The sequence below is a fragment of the Chelon labrosus genome (assembly GCF_963514085.1).
Source record: "Chelon labrosus genome assembly, chromosome: 7".
In the NCBI taxonomy this organism is placed as follows: Eukaryota; Metazoa; Chordata; class Actinopteri; order Mugiliformes; family Mugilidae; genus Chelon; species Chelon labrosus.
Genome location: NC_140343.1, coordinates 25,271,151 through 25,289,498, shown reverse-complemented (window position 1 = coordinate 25,289,498; position 18,348 = coordinate 25,271,151). Strand labels below are relative to the sequence as shown.

The following is an 18,348-nucleotide window of genomic DNA, read 5'->3' as shown; positions in this document are numbered from 1 at the left end:
ATTCCTTCATACAGGGAGTCATAGACACACAGTCACTTTCAATTGGTTATAAAGACACGATTTGAATACTTGGTAAAACTCTAAAATTTGTAAAATATTGATTTGTTCTGTGACTTTATCAAGTTTAATCATTAACTTCCACTGGCTGAGACCAGTATACATGTGTTGTGTACACATCATGTAAATTATTATCTATCCTTCAACCACTGCGTTCTGTCTGTATCATTGTCAGTGTCACAACAACAGTCACCTGTGTCTCCAAACTTAACCTTTTTCATATTTCTCATTTCAAGTGACACTGAAACAGGAAGAGGCAGAAACAATGAGGTGGTTGCTGAGATTACAACACACGGAAGAAGGCACAGGAGATGGAGGACATGGAAAGACTGGAGAGGGACAAAGGTGGCACTCAAAACAACAAGAAAATGTCACATCACTATACAAGAGGGTATCTAGTGTATTTAGGTCGCACACTTGTGTGCGCACAAACTAAAAAAGATTTTAACCTTATACAGGGGGTTGTTGGGTTAATTTCCCAGATTGTTGACAGCAGCAACAGTGTCGTCACCCCCCAGCCATCGTGTAAAATGTTTCATCAGTGTTGAATCATGAATAGGTGTAATCTGTCTGAAGACTGTCTGGGGAGACATCTGAAGACTGGACTGTCCATTAGGTGGTGTCTCAGATCATCTTTTACTCCTTTTTAAACCATCACTCTTTTTCTTTTGCTAGCTGGGCACACATGTGGAGATGCATTTTAATGCAAGGTGTGACCACAGGAACTTAACCTTCCGGGGTCCAGGGTATAATTGGCTGTTTTTGACTAATTTTGATTTTATCTTTATATTTCACCTTAAAAGCTGTTCACCATGCTTTGTTTGGTGTCATTTGTTTCAGCACAACCTCGCCTGTGAGGATTTACAGTTATTTTTTCATTTTGACATACAGTATTAACACACTGGACCTAAAACCACACAAAAAACATAAAATCCGAGTAGAAAAAAGGTTAGATTTTTTACTGTGAAAACCACAAACATGTTTAACGAACCATTTTTATAAATTAGAATGCAAATATAAACTGTAAACTTCAAGACTTATTTACAACAAAGTTATTTCCAACTATTAACATTAAAATGAAGTGCAATGCAATACATTAAAATGCAACCATTTACAAAACAATCAGGTGTCACATAAGAGGCCAGACAAATCATTTGTGCCACTCCAAAAAGCAATTCCTGTCCACCAAATGACAGAGGGGCACATCACAGGCCTGGCACTTCCAGGGTGTGTCACTCATCTTGTTGTCCACCTGGATGCAGCGTTTGCATTTCCTTCTGCCTTTGGTAGCTTTTTGGCCAGGATCTGTGGCTGTGACAATGGGCACAGGAACATGAGCCACTGTCCTGCTCTGGGCAAGCGCCTGCCTTGTCCACCCCACAAAACTGGCACACCAGCTCCACCATGAAGTCTTTGTGTGCCATGGGCTGCACCTTCTTGACACTGCTCATCTCACAGTGCAAGATGAAGGCATTTGTCGTTGCAATGTCCCAGAAGTGCAGCAACACAGTCTTGTACCAGCAAACAGTTTTCTGTGGGTGGAGTAATAGTGAATCAGCTGATCTGACAAGTCAACACCATCCATATTCTTATTGTAGGCTGTGATTGGTGTGGGACAGGGAATGTCCCTCACAACCCAGTGTCCATCTCCATCCTTCACCCTTCTCTTCACTGTCTCCCCTGAAAACACAGACGCCTCCCGTGTGTCCATCCAGTTTACAAAAACAAGTGGGCCCTCTCTGATCCATCTCAGAGAACCTCTTCCACATCTTTTAGTGAGAGCATTTGCCCTCCCTAGGGCATTATTTTCTGCTCTGCCTGTAGGTACCACATGCTCCAAACTTCACACTGGCCAGGTCCATGAACAGTTTGGGACTGGAGTAATAATTATCCATGTAAATATGGTACCCAGTGCCAAGACAGGATGGCTGAACAAGGTTCATGACAACATCATAACAAAGCCCATGCTCACTTGCAGTTACCGCTTTGTCAGTGTGTATGTCGAACCTGATTGTGTAGCCACAGCTCGACTCAGCCAATACAAAATTTTTCCCCATTTAGTTGGCTTTTCCTTCATATACTGCGCCATTCCTGTTTTTGCCTTAGTCACCACCATCCTTTCGTGGACTGCCAGCTCCCTCCTTGGGTGGTAATAAACCAGGCAGGCACTGCGGATGTCATCATAAAGGGGCCTCACTCTAAACGGTTTGTCATGGGCTGGTGTTCCCTTCTTTCTCTGGATCACTGAGGTGGATGTTCCAAAATATGGATTGGAACCTGTCTCTTGTCATCACTTTGTCTGGAAGTGGCACAGGCAAAACATAATTCTGTCTCCAGTAGTCTTGGAGACTTGGCAGCGAGACCAACGACATCTAGATCAGGAGACCAAAAAACTTGTACATATCATCTGTCCCTATGTCAGTCCATCTGTATTTCTTCCCTAATTCTTTGTTTTTAGCAGCATTTTTGTTGGTGTTTCTGCAGATTGTCTTTACTGTGTCAGTGGCAAAAAACAATAGAAAATGGTCTTTTAGACTATGTGGGGAAAGTGTCTCTACCTGGACTCCTGGTGTTCTCTGTGGCTGGAACCTGCTTACTGCTGGGGCAGTGTCAGCATCCTCCTCTGTCTTCCAGGGCTCCGGGCTGCGGCGTGGCTCTGAACAACTGTGTTGCTGTTGCCCACCTGGGAAGTATTCTGGATGAGAGGTGAAACTTCGAGAAACTCAAACGTGTCCAGTTGCATTTTTTTAAACATTTCATGATATTTTAGACAACAGTGGATTCCTAACTTGTCCAAATTTAGATAAAGAAAAGTGAAATATTAGACAAACCACTGCAACCACCTGGAAATACCAAGATAATCCACTTGATAGTTGAACAGCTCACGTCTAACCTCAACGTAAATAACCTAACCATATCTACTCTAACCAAGGCTAAATTAACCTAATGAAGCCTTACCTACTATAACCGAATCTAGCCCCACTGAGAAAATAGGGAAACTGTGGAAGTTAACCAACCTTAGTTTATCTAATTCAACCAAGAACAGCTAACCTAACCCAAACTACCTAGGCTTATCTAATAAAGCCTGACCATAACAAGGCTAACCTAGTATTGCCAAAGCAAAGGTTTGATGCATGCTTCCTCATGTGCTAATGTCCTGGCAGGCTAAGTAAGGTGTCCTTTACCAAGATGCAGGAAGTCATGAAATTGTATGACCAAATATGAATCAGCAAGGTCTAGACATCTTGAAACTGCCACACTGAGCATTGAGAAAGTGAATTAAGCAGAGAGGGAAGAATCATCAGTCCCATATGTATTAATTTTGCATTTTTTGGTCAGGCACAATGAAATCCTCCTCAAAGCTGGATTAATCTTATCCCACTTGCTAACACTAAACAAATCAACTCCTTACAAGGATCAAGCGTGGAAGGCTGGTTTGCCAATGACGAGTAAGATCCCCCTGCTAAACCTCAGGACAACCGAAGACAGGCACAGTCACAATTACTTGACCTGGTTGCCACTGTGTGCAGGCACAGAGTGCAACACTATGACTCCAGTTCTTCCACAGGAAGACTTGATTGCACAGACAATTAAGTAGATTGATGCAGTTTTGAGGAAGTTGTGCTTTGGCCTGACGTGGTGAATTTCTTTAACACCTGGAAACCTGGAACTTGGGGAGACACCCTATCACTGAGCTTTACGACACTGTCTTCAGGTGATGGAGCAGCATCGTCTGGACATGAAACTAGGTCCCTAGACAATAAATGGTAGTAGGGGCTGTAAAAAATGATACATGGATATCAGACCTGCAGCACTATCAAGCTTGAGTTAGAGGAAGGTAATTTAAAAAGTTCAGATTGGAAGAAAAGGTTAAGGATAGGAAATGTCATGGTAAGGGTTAACGGAAAACAGCAGCAATACAGGCTGTTAGTAAGTGTTAACCAACAAATGAATTTCACATCTCATGGTTAAGGTTTGGTTCAGGTTAAGCAGCCTGGAAATTCCTTACAAGTACGATTTAAGTTAACGTAAGGGTTAGGTGAGGTTAAGAATACAAACAGTCAGCACTCAGTGAACTGACAATTGCTCTGAATTGGCTTTGACATTGATAAAGGTTGCTTAAACGTTTATGGGTGTGCTGTATGCTGACAAAACAAGTCACCCTTCGGCTGTCTGATTTAGCTTCAGGGTTTCAAGTGGTTGCAAGTGAATTGCTAATGTTTTGTTTAGTTATCATACTTCCTGCTCTCTTTCACCCAAAAAGATAGCTGGGATAGATTACAGTCCTGCCAAAATATAATTCTAAAACATAACTGGATATTCTGTTCTGTCCGGTACTCTGACCAAAACAGTGGACAAATTAGGAATAGCAGCTACTTTTGTGGTGCTCTATTTTATGGGAGAGTCATAGCTATTCTGAGTAATCACTCTTTGCATGGGAGGTGAGCAGATGGCAGGTATACTAGAGTATTACATTTGGGATGTGTGTATAGCAGCAGTCAGAATGTCTGACTCTTTCAGGTGCAGAGAGTCCTGGTTAGCTTCACATACAGCTATGCTGCCCATGAGAGCTCAGCCTCCCTTACAGTTACAAAACCACTATAGCCCCATAGTTCTCTACTCGTTACCAGGAAATACATTATCACAAAGGTACTTCTAGAAGCATACATTTTTTTTTTTTTGACCAGGTGGTCCCCACCTTAGAATTTAATATCAATTAAATATATCCATAGAGTAAATTATTCTATGGTACCAAACCGTTGGCGCGCACGCACATGTTGGAGTTCATTTGAATCCAGTTCAGTGTCTTAACAGTACTCACAGTTCCTGGGATGCAGAGTGCTGTTAGATATAATTTGGCACACCCCTCCTTCAGCAGTGTCCCGTCACTGTGGTGTAGAAACACGTCCTCAGGCTCCATCCACGTCCATAAGCATCCAGAAGGTTCTCAGCAGCTTGGTGCAACAAGTGTTTCCCAAACACAAGTCTCTCTTACTGCTAGCACAAGGAGCTGGCTAGCAACAATCCGCAGTGTGGTCAGGGCTTAGCATCAATTAGGTAGAATTCCCGACGGAAAAATACTCCCACTGAGCGTCCAGCCTCTCCAGCAAATAAATACACTAAATCATGCAGGCAGACGCGTAACTACATCACACTAAATTAAATAAATATAGCTTACTGAACTAAGTTTTAGGAGTGACTTTTGTTCTCGCTCCGTCCTCTAGGCCCCACCCACCTGGAACCCCGGTAGGTTAACTTGAACATCACTAATTAGCTAATCAAACAGATGGACACCTGTCCATACCATTTACAACCCAAGACTATTGTGCGTTCAGGACCTATGTTGAACGTTCCATTGGACATTCCATATACTTAATGAACCAGATTAGATCCTCTGGCGGGCCGGTTTTGGGCCACGGGCTGTATATTTCACACCCCTGCTGTAGAGGGTTGTTGGTGGCCAATTTAGAACCACCAATTAAACTAACAAGCATGTCTTTGGACTGTGGGAGGAAGCCGGAGCAAGCAGCCAGAGAAAATCAACACAGGCCAGAAACAATCATCTGAACTGTGAACAGCTGTAAATGGAAAGTTCTGGGCCTCACATGCAGCATCCGTCCATGCATACCTCAGTGTAAGAAATGGATGTAAGCGTCACTGAGAAGCAAAAATAATTTCTCAGATTTTAATGACCAATTGATATTATAAAGCCTTGGTGCAGATACATCTGAAAAAGCAGACTGTTCTCACAAGTCCCACAGGAGCAGTGATGTTTGTCAGTGTGTTTGTGCTCTGGGGCATGTCACCAAGAAGCCAGAGACACTTCACAGACATGAGGTGCCCTCGCATTCTAATTCTTGTTCGCCTGGCCTGATTTAGACCTTGCAACCCAATTAGCAATTAGCCAGTCTTTTACGTGAAGACCTTTGCTGTGGTGTGTGATTCTGGCCTGATTTGTATGCAGTTTCTGCAAACGCTGATAAGAGCACCCGCAGTACATACACAGTTTTTTTAAATTTAATTTTATGATGATTTGCATGTCAGGACTGCTGCAGGGCAAAGGGAAATAACATGGCCCGTCTTCAAAAGGAGATCTGTACACCAAGCACAGCAAAATGTGTAGGATTGCGTTTTTTTTTTTTTTTTCGGTTTTTTTTTAGCAGGCAGGTAATTTGCTCCCTGACTAATCTGCAGAGATAGGGAGAAGTTCAGAAAAAGCACTCGCACAAAGAACAAGCTTTAGCTTGGAGGCTTGTCAAAAAACCTGAAGAAATTAACACCAAGGTGTAAAGGCTGGAACAGACGAGAATCTGCACAAACCTCAGAGCAAATGAAAGGATGCGCGTGAACCCCTTTGCTTTTTACCAGCACATATGTGTGTATATGTGAGCGCATATGTGTCTGAGGATAATTAATTTGGTGTGATACGAGCCATATGAGAGAGAGTGTGTGTCCATGTACAGAAAGAAGAAGGTAAGTGCATAAGCAGAGGTCGGATGAGGCTATGAATTTAGCTTCAAGTTCTTATCAGCCGGAGTTTTACACACTTCCACAGTAATCCAGCACATCAGTTGTAGTTCTAAAAACATGCTTTCAGAGACAGAGCTTTAGAACCAGATATGTTCCTGCACAGAAGAAACGAATGGTCAAGGTCATGCTAAATCTCTTATGACTTTCTCATGCTCATGCAAATCTATCCCTAACACTGGGAAGTGTTCCGTGTTAAACAATCATAAAAACATGAATAAATCAATTAATTAGCTTGAGAAATAGACAGGAAAGCACTTCAATATAACCTTGATACTGGCGTTATGTGCCACCTAAGGACGTAACACTGGAGATCAAAATCAATCTGTCACTGCTGTACAGTGCATTACATTTACTCGTGGACACTTAATGGATTAAACAAAAAAAAAGGAAGGAAAAAGTACATTGTAAAGAAATGATTAGGTTTTCCAACATATTGGGACTAGCAAACATTTGATCTTCTTCGAAACAGTGGAAGTTCATGAAGCAATCCAATAGTCATATCCACAACTTAAATAAATAAAAAACACACCTGTCACATGGTAAAAGTAAGAATCTATTGAAATTCATCAGACACCAATGATTCTCCAGAGTATTCAGGCCAGGACCAGGCAACTCAAGGACTGCTTCATCCACCAGGTTGTCAGGAAGCTCAACTGTCCCCTCTCCCCATTCTGCCACCCTCTGCATCCATTTGAGCAGACATCTAGCTGATAATGTTGTAACAAACTCTAAGAAAGTGATTCCTTTAGCACTTACTTCAGTGCAATGTGCCAAAACAGAGACAAATATGTTAAATGTAGAGATAATCAGGAAATAGTAGTCAGTATTATAACTAAAAATAGCTGCAGCCTTGATGGTTTTGTCTGGAGGTTCTACAAGCTCCCTGCTTTCTGTAGAGCTAGATCAGTGGGCAGGTCATTTCACTTCATTGGCACTGGATTGATCTAGGTTGCGCCCTTTCTTGCGTGTGCCAGAATAATTAAGCCATTCAGTCACTTTACCAGCAATAAAGAGAAATCCCACACAAAAAATATATACTCGGGCACCAATAGCTATAACACACAGGCATTCCTCCCCCTTATGAGTCTTAAGTGCCTCAGCCAAAATGTCCTCACTCCAATGGTATAAAACTAAAAACTGGTCCTCAGAAAGAAAGCTGTATATGAGCGTGCACACAAACGAGAAGGATTTTGGTTCTTTTAGACCTTAGAGAGCTTATTTAGGATATAGAGACACCTGCTGGTTGAAAGAAGCACACACAGCTCAGACATGTGTCCCAAATCTCTCCACAGGTGGTTGGATTTCTGTCCATCTTAATCCCAAATTAATTGTTGTATTGTCATACTGACATCAGCAATAACAGTGACCCCACAACATCAAGTCAGCGGCTGTTTTCAGACACGTGCTGCATTTGATCTCCGCTGATTAACACAACCTCATGATACTAAATGCCTGTCTGTCCATTGGCCAGTGGCTCAGATGATTGGCCGGTAATGTGAAACTTCAGATTATAACAAATCTTTGTTTTTTTTTAAATCTGTCATCTGTAAGGACTGATACTGAGCTCTGACACTCTTTTAATGTATTAGACAAGAAAGTCAATGTTTTGTATGTTTACTTTTTGTGTAATTATGAAAACATTTTGACTAGTCGTTTACTGGATGTGTTTTTGTTGATGTGAATTAATTTGAAGTGAAATGGTTAAGTATAAACACTGTATTCTGTTCTATCTCTGAAAGAGATTTGCAGAACATACGTACTTAAGATGACTATGTTCTGTCAAAGGCTTTAGAGAGTAGTTGCGTTTTGTGTCTTCTTCTCTTTTAAATATATCTACTGTACAGATGGGACCAGTAAAAGCTGCTTTTGCATGCTTTATTAACTGAAGGGTAATATTGGTTCCTTAAGAAATTAGCTGACCAGTGCAGTGGACTGACTTCTAATGGACTGAAAGTACAGTTTTTGGAGTGGTTGGAATGTATTCGACTTGCGATTAATGGCTGGTTTCGTCATTGTTTTGATATGTATGCTAAAGCTGAGGTCTGAATCTATGTATTAATACCCAGATTTCTTAGAATAAAGCTGGTCCTTTGTGTTCAATGACAATCCCTATGTGTCCAATGGCTAATTTTGTCATTTATCTAGTTTAAAGAAACTTGATTGATACATCTGCAAAGAGAATAATTGTTTGTAGTGGTTAGACATGAGTTTTATATAAATTGGAGTGTCATGAGCATAACTTTGAAGTATTTTTATTGTTACAATGTCATTCCATAAAATGAGTATAAACAAATTAAAATCAAGTGGTCCTGAAACTGAACCCTGTGGAACACCACAGGTAATTTCTACTTTTGAGAATGTGCTGTACTTCAAAAGTACACACTTTCTTCAGAAATAGGATTTACGGCAGTTTAGGACTGCTCCAGATATAGCTACAGAGTTCTGAAGACTTTCAAACTTTTTTTTTGCAATCCCATGTATCATGTTTAACGAAACTTGCCGTTGGTGTCAAAGTGCATGAATTTAAAATAAGAAAGATTTCACAAACCTGACGTGGATGGGTACGTGTGCCAGAAGAAAATGGCATAATAATTTTTAATAATAATGGTACATATGACAAAAAAGGTTTTCTCTAGAAAGTTTTCTCTAGTTTTCTCATACCATGCTTAGCTGCCTCAGGGCAGCATGCAATCATTGATTCAACTATGAAATCTGCATCGTATCAAAGAGTGCTTGAAGATAATGTAAGGTCATCTGTCTGTAAGCTGATGTTGAACCAGTAGTGAACCTTTCAGCAGGTTAATGTTCCCAAGCAAATCCACTGGCTCAAGAATAAGAGTAACAGGGGGTGGAATGACCTGGTCAAAGCCAAGATTTGAATCCCACTGAAATGTTGTGTAAGAACATTTTCAAACACCTTGCAAGTGAAGAATTTCGAATAATTTTTCTTCAGGAGAATATTCTGTTGCTGAAGCTAAAGCTAATTTTCCTTATGGCAGTGTTCAAACATATCACCTTGATTTGCTGATTCTATTTAAAAGACAATACAATGTTCAACTTTTTTATGTGATGTCTTGTTTTTTCACATTACATGCATCTCTGAAAAACAAGATTTCTGTCTTAATACTGAAGAGACGGCTACATTACTGGCTATTTGTAAAACTATATTACATAAATCAAAATAGCTTTCTAAAATTATGAAAATGTCAGCACTGTAACCGGTGAGCATTGTCGGCTGGGGATGTGAGCGCTGGTTTTTAGTGTAGCGCTTTTTCTTTCTGCCAAACTAGATAAAATTGACCTTCAAGAAAGGGTTCAGAAGAAAACAAAACGATAAAATCACTTTGCTGTTCATTTGCTGTGTGTTGTGTTGATGAATGCAGAGTTTGCTTTGTTTCCTTATTATTGGCTCCAGGGATATAGAGTGCCACCTAAAAGTATTTTCACCCCTCAGAATTTTCACAAAGGAAACTCTCACATTGGTTAATGTACACCAAGTAGTAGAGTATTGGGAAAATGTCTTGTGGAACCATAGTAGAATATTTTGGTTTAAATGAGAGGCTCATGTCTGGAGAGAAAACAACACCACATTCCAGCATCATGTCATGTGGTCATGTCCTTGTCTGGGCCATCACTGATAAACTAATGCATTCTGACTTATACCAGCAAAATCTATAAGAAAATGTCAGGGCACCTGTCTGTGGGCTGAATCACAAGAGAAACTGGGTCATGCAGCAAGACAACGACCTCAGGCAGTCATTCTACAAAAGAACAGTTAAAGAAGAATAAAGTTAAAGTTTTGGAATGGCCAAGTCACGTCCTGAACTTAATCCAGTAGAAATGTTGTGGAAGGGCCTAAAGCAAGCAGTTCACATGAGCAAATCCACCAACATCTCAGAACTGAAGTGGTTCTTTACTGAAGAATGGGCTAAAATCTCTCCAGGCCGCTGTATATGACAGGTCAGAAGTTATCAGAGACGTTTAGTCGCTGTTCTTGTTGCACAAGGGGGTCACACCAGATACCTAAAACAAGGGTTCACTTACTGTTTGATTTGTTTGATTGGGTTCTCTTTGTCTACTGTCAGGACTGCTTTGAGAATCTGCAAATGTAGAAAATTCTAATCGGTGCAAATACTTTTAAGCAGCACTGTAAGTGATGTTCTCCACATCATGATATTGGATGTCATTTTCCACTTGAATTTTTAGATGTGTTTTCCGCTACAGGACAGCAAACTGAGTTAGAAAAGACGCATGTGCAGTGCCGGTTTCTACATCCATCCCTCCCCTACAACATTGCTTCCAGCAGTGCGTCATTTCTTTTCTTCTGCTAAAATGGACAAGCAATCTGACAATGTGGTTGTCAAACATAGGGCCCGATTTGATAAACACTTCCCTTCATCCCTTCCTTCCCTCTTTAATGTTTAATGTTTTCCACGCCAGTCTACAGGAGGTCGGTCTCTTGTAGAGTGGACTGTTGTTCAGCAGTCTGGACACTGGTGCTGCACTTCCTTTCTAGTCATACAGAGGACAAAACCTCCCCCGATACCTCCCTCTGCCTCTCCCTCCTCTCAGCTCTCTCCACATCCATGACGGTGAAGAGAGGCTCCTGGGCCGTGACAGAATCCTGCCTGTGTTTAGCAGCAGTGAAGGGCGTCTTGATGAAGGCCTCTGAGTAACGTTTCTTCAGCTCTGGGTCTGGACAGAACAGGTATTCATACAGGGCTGCTGACAGAGTCCCACCCAGAACAGGACCTACCCAGTACACCTAACACACACACACAGGAAACACACAGAAAACTGGTCAACCCGTTTCTACACATATCTGAATTTATACTTCGAATTCAAGTTTCCAAGAGCTAATTTCTGTATTATTACTATCAAATTAGATATATTTAACTGATAATAATAACTGCACTGAGTAACATCTTCTGTGCACTGTTGTACTGTACAAAATAAGGTATTTCAACAGAAAAATGAAACCCAAGAAAGTTTAATTACTGCAAATTACACAACCTACAATACTACAGTAGGAGTCCAGGAAGCTGTCTATAGACATACGCAGCAGAGTGCATGGAGCGTAATTCTAACTCCATCAGGGGTACAGTCTGATATTTAACTTGATAATGACCCCCTACAACCAGGCAACATCCAATATGGGTATTATTATTATTATATGATAAAATATTTGAAAACATGAAGTTACCCAGTGGTTTTCCCAGGTCCATGTGACCACAGCAGGGCCGAAAGATCGGGCGGGGTTCATACTGGCTCCAGTGTATGGGATCTGAGGGAACAGTGACAAATAACAATGGAATAATAATTTAAGACAAGAAAGAAGGCCTTTAATGAGACTGTTGGTTCTCCTCCAAAGTCTTCCACCAAATTAAAAACAAGTTATGTAATTGCCCTCCAAATGATCCAAAAAGTGTTGTGTTATCATCAGATGCCTGTTGTCGTAGGGCCTGTTCTGTGTTTTTCCCTCTTGTTTTATTGCTTGTCTGTTTTCTGCAGGTACCTTAGTGGGCAGGACTCAATTTGGGTTTCAAAGACTCATGGCAACAGCACTGGGGGACTTGGAAGGATGTTCGGTATATTTAGATGACATGGTTGTTTTTTTCTGACACAGGGTCACAACATCTTGAGCATATCCGGGCCCTGTTCAGCCGTTTGGGTGAGACTCGTCTCAGCGTCAACCTCGCCAAGTGCGAGTTCGCAAGGGTGACCGTGACGCACTTGGGTCGAGTGGTTGGTCAAGGTACTGTTCGTCCAGTGAAAGAAAAAGTCCAGGCAGTTGCCTATTATCCTGTCCTGGCCACAATGAAAGAGCTCATGCATTTCCTTGGTTTAGTGGGCTATTATAGGAATTTCTGTAGGAACATCTCTGAAGTAGTAGCACTCCTTAGCGACTCGCTAAGAGCAAAGGTAACTTTTGTCTGGTCTCCTCCTGTGTGTCAGCAGGCTTGTGAGCAGATAAAGATGATGATGTGTAATGCTCCGGTTCTTACAGCCCCTTACAGCAATCGAGAAAGAAGCGCTCGCCTTGGTGTGGGCTTTCACACACTTTGATGTGTATGTGGGGTCCGGTGTTGTGCCTGTGGTGGTCTACACCGACCACAATCCTTTGACCTTTCTCAAAGTGTCCAAATCAGAGATTGATCCGCTGGTCTTGGTTGTTATAATCATACTGGTTAGACATCTGGTACATTAAGGGCTCTGACAACGTGGTGGCGGATGTGTTGTCAAGAGCACCTTGCCAGTAACCCTTCCACTGATTGACTTCCATTGCTGATGCATGTTGTTTATTTCCTTGTGTCCTTTTTTTTCCCCTTTCCTCTCTTAAATCTCTTCCTTAGGTACCAGGTTGCTGAGGGGGAGGGTGTGATGGTGAGGGCTAGAGGTGAATAAGAGCATCAGGTCAATTGTCTCTATGATTTAAAAAAAAATAAATGTTGTCTACTGGTTAGCTGTAAGCCAATACGGTAACATATGTTGTGTATAGCCTATATAAAAAAAAGTAAAGTAAAGATGAGATATATTGGGGTTTAAATCCCTTCTTATGGAGGGGGTGTGACGCCCGCCTGTTGCTGTAGGGCCTGTTATGTGTTTTTCCCTCTTTTTGCTTTGTTGGCTTCGGCCTAGTTACTTTATTTTCGCACCTTCCAACAGTACACATACACTATTATGCACCCATCAACAGATATACTGATACTCCCACTCAAAGCTCATTTCGTTCTTATGGGTTGGTTGCGGACTTTATTTAAATAAATTTGTTACCCTTTACACTTAACCTGTGTCTCTCCATTTTTTGTCATGGCTTACGAGCCAGGTCATGACAGCATCATTTATCAGTGTCTTCCGAATCACAGTCGCACATTTTTTTACTGCCATTTTGTTGGGGACACACAATGTGTTTGGCCCGGCAGATCTCTGCTGCAGCATCAGCTCTCATTGTACTGTTGAGAATATGTGACATTTATAATGTGCAAGAGAAGCGATGACATGCAATTGCTGTAAGTGGGGCATTTCAAGTCATTTGTAAAGTTTAGTAATAAATGGACTGACTACGGTGCTGCAGTGTTTTAAGAGTAGCTGGACAACTGTTGGAGTACTTACAGCAAACAGATGACCAATACACACAGACAGGCCGATAGCCAAAGCAGATGATCCCTTCAGGTCTGCACGCTTGTGGTCACAGGTAGCGAACACGGTGAAGACGAGCTGAAAGGTGATAAAGAGTTCTACAACCAGCGCGTTCCCCACGGAGATGCTTTTATTCACCTGTGTGAGAAAGACAACTGTCTAAGCCATTTAGAAAAGTTTCCTCAGATATTATACACTACAGGGGATATTTATTGTGAATAATCCTTATTATATAGCACACAGACTATATATAAAAATGGACAAGGCATCCACACTTCCTTGCACTGGCCCAACTGACACTATTTTCTTGGGGATACGGGTGGTGCCATCTTGCAAGTTTGGAGGCAGAGTCTGCGAATTACAGTCCGAGAGTGGAGCCACGCGTTTTCAGTGACCCGCCAACACTCATTCTTGTTTTTATTTGATTAAAACTGCACTCTGCTCTACCTCCACCAGTTACAAAGAAATATTAGATAATACACTGTACTTATTTTTTATTTTTTTTACCCAACTCTCACAGTGCTATGGGACTGCTTCATGTGGTTGGCATGTCAACTTGTAGTCATCATGATGCCATATCCTGTTATAGCGTCAAATACTATAACTAAAAATAGACTTATTAGAAAATGGACACTTGAATATGCATCAGTATTATATTAACTACCTAAAATGATTGAAACAATCCAATTTATTTGATGTGTATTTTAGTGTTTTAGTTTGGTCCATGTCCCATTCGCTATCATAGAGGGGGCGGGGCTTATGGCCTTTACTGCAGCCAGTCACCAGGGGGAGCTATCTTCATACAGTCTGTGATTTAGAAGCATTGTGATAAGTAGGACAGTATGCGCTCTTACAGAGGAATGAATGAGGTTACCTTAGTGTAAAATAACCCACGAACAGTTCATTTCTAGTAATGACATGCTGGTCATCCCTCCTGCTTACCCCAGTGACCCCCATGCCACCCCTAACAGAGGCTGGGGTAATGCCGTACAAGATGGCCGCTCCCGCTATGGCTCCAACACACTGGGCCAGAAGGTAGAACACCGCTTTAGCCAGACTAAGCTTCCTCGTCACCACCATAGCCGCTGTGACTGCAGGGTTGATATGAGCACCACTGATGTGGCCGAAGCACTGCACCATGGTGGCAATGCTCAAGCCAAAGCAGAGTGAAATGAGCACGAGGTCGGGGGGCGCGGGATCCCTATCAACAGCCCCCCAGTTGATGGTTGAGCCGAGACTGAGCAGGACGAAGACCACCATGGCGAAGAACTCTGCCCCCACACAGCGCCAGAACTGCTTAGTCCAGATGCCCTTAAAAGCAGCCATGACTTTGTCTCGAGTGCAGAACTGACAGTGCAGGGTACAGGGGAAGCAACACCTCCTGGAGGAGATGAAAAAGAAAGGAGAGAGAGAATGGCATTGGAATGAGTTTAAACCTCTCTCCTCTAAATGGAGAAATAAATAGCTAGTGCACAAGATTTTAAGTTTTACCTTTTTGGAGCTGGGCATCAAATTTAGACATCAGTTAAACAACAGCAACAGAATGATACACGGATGAGTCTTCTGATTTATCTGATTTTATAACTGTTAAGAAATACTGATGGAAATCATTTTGGTTTAAGATGTGACGATGCTTGGATTAATGTTTAGTTATGGTTTGGGTTAAAATAAGGACTTAGTTAGAGTAAAGAATCTTTGGCATTGTGTCTGCAATAACAACAACTTATATCAGCTGGTCATGGATAAAAGAAGTCGACTCTAATTGGAGGTTTAAAAAGAGAAATGAAAACCATGAAAAAAGTGCATGTCACCTGAACTGTAAACAACATTTAGTAAAAGGAACTGTGTTGTAAAAGATTGCAACTAAAGTGCTGATGAGGTCTTGATTGCTCTGTGGGAGTGAGATTAATGGAATTGGTGTTCATACTATGGTCATTTTATATGTCAGGACAACATGCTGCATATATAAATGAGAGGAACTTTCCACATTTCTTTCCATATTTGCACTTAATCACATCATGACATATCAGCATGTAACTAAATATGAGCAAAGGGGCGACACCGTGTCCCCTGGAAGGTTAATTCAACCCTGAATGTAATCAAATAAACATAAAAACAATGAATGTTATTTGGATTTATATTACTGAATCACTAAGTGTGACGAAGAGGATGACCACATCAAACGTCACTTAATAAGACTGTTAAATGAATGCTTAATAATTTAATAATAATTGCATTTATACATTTCATAACAGCTGAAAGCCTCTGTATCTGTGACCTGATGGCCCTGTCTGTCTTTTTCAAGTGCCCCCGACCGACATGACCACAGATTACAGTGGTTTCTTTGTCTCTTTGATATATCTGGGAACACTGTCATACAGCCTCGTCCAAAATGAACATAAAATAACAAGTGGGCCCCCTTTTTACTTCTGTGGCCCAAGCACACAAACAATGCCACTGTCACACTCTTTTAGCCTCAAGCGTTCTCACACTGCAGCACGCGCTGAAATTTCTTGTGCACTTTTTCCCGTTCGTGTTTGCTCAGTGGTAACTATCATCATGTTGTGTATGTGTTCACTTTTAATAACAACAATATGCTAAGACTTGTCTGAGTTTAGCAAGAACGGCAATAATAGAGGACACAGAAGTTAACATTTAAAGCAGTATTCCTCACCGCTAATAATCACAGGACTAGTTGCTGCAGAAAGTTGTCAGGCAAATTTGACAATTTCCATTATGAGCTCTTAACAGACAGTAAGTTATCTGGGTTATTATATTATAACACAGCTCAAAAACAGAATTTAACAAGAGAAAAGGTGACTCATAATTGCACAATGTGCTCTAATTACACGACAAAATAACCAAAGTGTTGTGATGTCCTAATGTTATACATCACAGCAAACAACACGTGTTTACATATTACTTTAAAAAGGTTCTGAAGTTTTACATGAAATCATTATTCTGCCTCTAGTCTGATTGCTGACCACACTAAGGCTCTATAGCTGCAGTAACAATAGTGACAAGTCAACAAGTTTAAGGAGAGGTCCATTAGCAAGAATAAGTGGCAGTTTCATTAACTGTCATTAAAGTTACTAGCAACAACGAATGTACAAAAAAAGATAACATAAAAATCCACAATAGATACATATATTAATTATTGTAATTATTTGAGAAAATTGGGTTTAATTATTTATTTATTTTTCTTCAAAATGCCAATTTGCTCTACATTAAGTATCCTAAATGCTAAAAACAAGCCCAGTCCAGTTCAACCGCAGCTCGTCGCAGCGTTCAGGCACCATACCCTCGCTCCCGTGCGTCTTTACGCGTGTACTCACCTCAGGCGCTCCAGAGCCTCTCCGCTCTCCGTCATGACTCCACCAGCCCCGATGGATGATTCTGTCTTTTTATACCTGGGCTCTGTGCGTGAGAGCGCTCGTGTGTTTATGGTTAGGGGCTTGTTCGTCCTGGTTTGAACAGGATCGGGTGTCAACAGAAGGAGCAGCGGGGACAAGATGACTGCGGACGAAAGCGCCACATGTCAGGTCCCTGTGCATATTTCTGCATTTTGCTGAAATCAAAGAATTCGTACCGAGGACGGCACATGCTGTAGCGGTCCTAAAATGTCCGAAAACTAAAATGAAAAGAATCAGGAGCCACCTCGTGAGTGTAGTCGAAGTCTCGTAGCTACATAATAATACTTTCCTCATAACTTCCAAACTTGGACCGGGTTATGTTGCCTGATAATGAGAAGTTCTTTATTACTTCACCATTACCTACTGTACATGTGTCCCATATTGAATTAGCAGCAAATCGCACTAATCATCACATTCAAAACTCATATACTGTGCAGTCATATTAACATGCAGCTGATGCCTTAAAATGTAATGACCGGGTTTTGTAGAATTCAACTTTAGGTTTTGACTATGGCTCTGCATGGACTAACAGATTTTCTCACATTCTGAGACAGTGTAATATTAATAGTCACCAGGAGATGGAGAGAGAAGAGCCAGGCATCAACAAGGTTCTTCAGCTGTTAGCCAAATGTTTTTTCTTTTCTTTTCCTTTCAGGGTGGTTTGCACAGATATGCATTTTTCCTGGTTTTATAGGCCTGCCCAGTCATCACGGCTAAAAGCTATCCACCCCTACATGAATATGCATAATTCTCCAGCCTGTCTATATTGTGTAACTCATGTATCTCGTTCCTCCTGCTGCTCTCTTCTCCTCCCCCTTTCTCCTCCTCTTTTTCCGTCTCTACCTGGCTGGCCTCAAGCACATGTCCCCCTACCCCAACCTGAGCTGGGTTCTGCTCAAGGTTTCTTCCTGTCAGAAGGGAGCTTTTCCTTGCCACCGTCGCCTTAGAGCTTGCTCTATAGGGGGGTCTCTGGGTGGGTAGGGCAAACCGCCTTGAGACAAATTTAATTGTTAATGACGCTATATAAATAAAATGGTACTGAACCAAATCTTTGGGCCCCTAAAACTGTAGAACTGTAATAGTGACAACATGTAATCATACACAAATAAAGATTAAAGTCAGCACTTAAACACCATAGTTATTATTTAATTTCAGAGGTAGTGTGCTAAGGTACAGAGTGCCACTGTAAAATCAATCTAAAACGTGT

At 41.4% G+C, this 18,348-nt stretch overlaps 1 protein-coding gene across 1 annotated transcript; it reads right to left on the bottom strand.

Moving 5' to 3' along the window:
* Positions 1 to 11,033: 11,033 nt before the first annotated feature.
* Positions 11,034 to 17,098, bottom strand: LOC311490270 (aquaporin-4-like; the record flags this gene model as incomplete). The annotated part of the gene is made up of 5 exons (XM_084547677.1): positions 11,034 to 11,353; positions 11,792 to 11,872; positions 13,702 to 13,866; positions 14,671 to 15,109; positions 17,064 to 17,098. The coding sequence occupies 5 exons, from the start codon at positions 17,096 to 17,098 to the stop codon at positions 11,105 to 11,107; spliced, it is 969 nt and encodes a 322-aa protein (XP_084403803.1). The 3' UTR covers positions 11,034 to 11,104.
* Between the last annotated feature and the right edge of the window lie 1,250 nt (positions 17,099 to 18,348).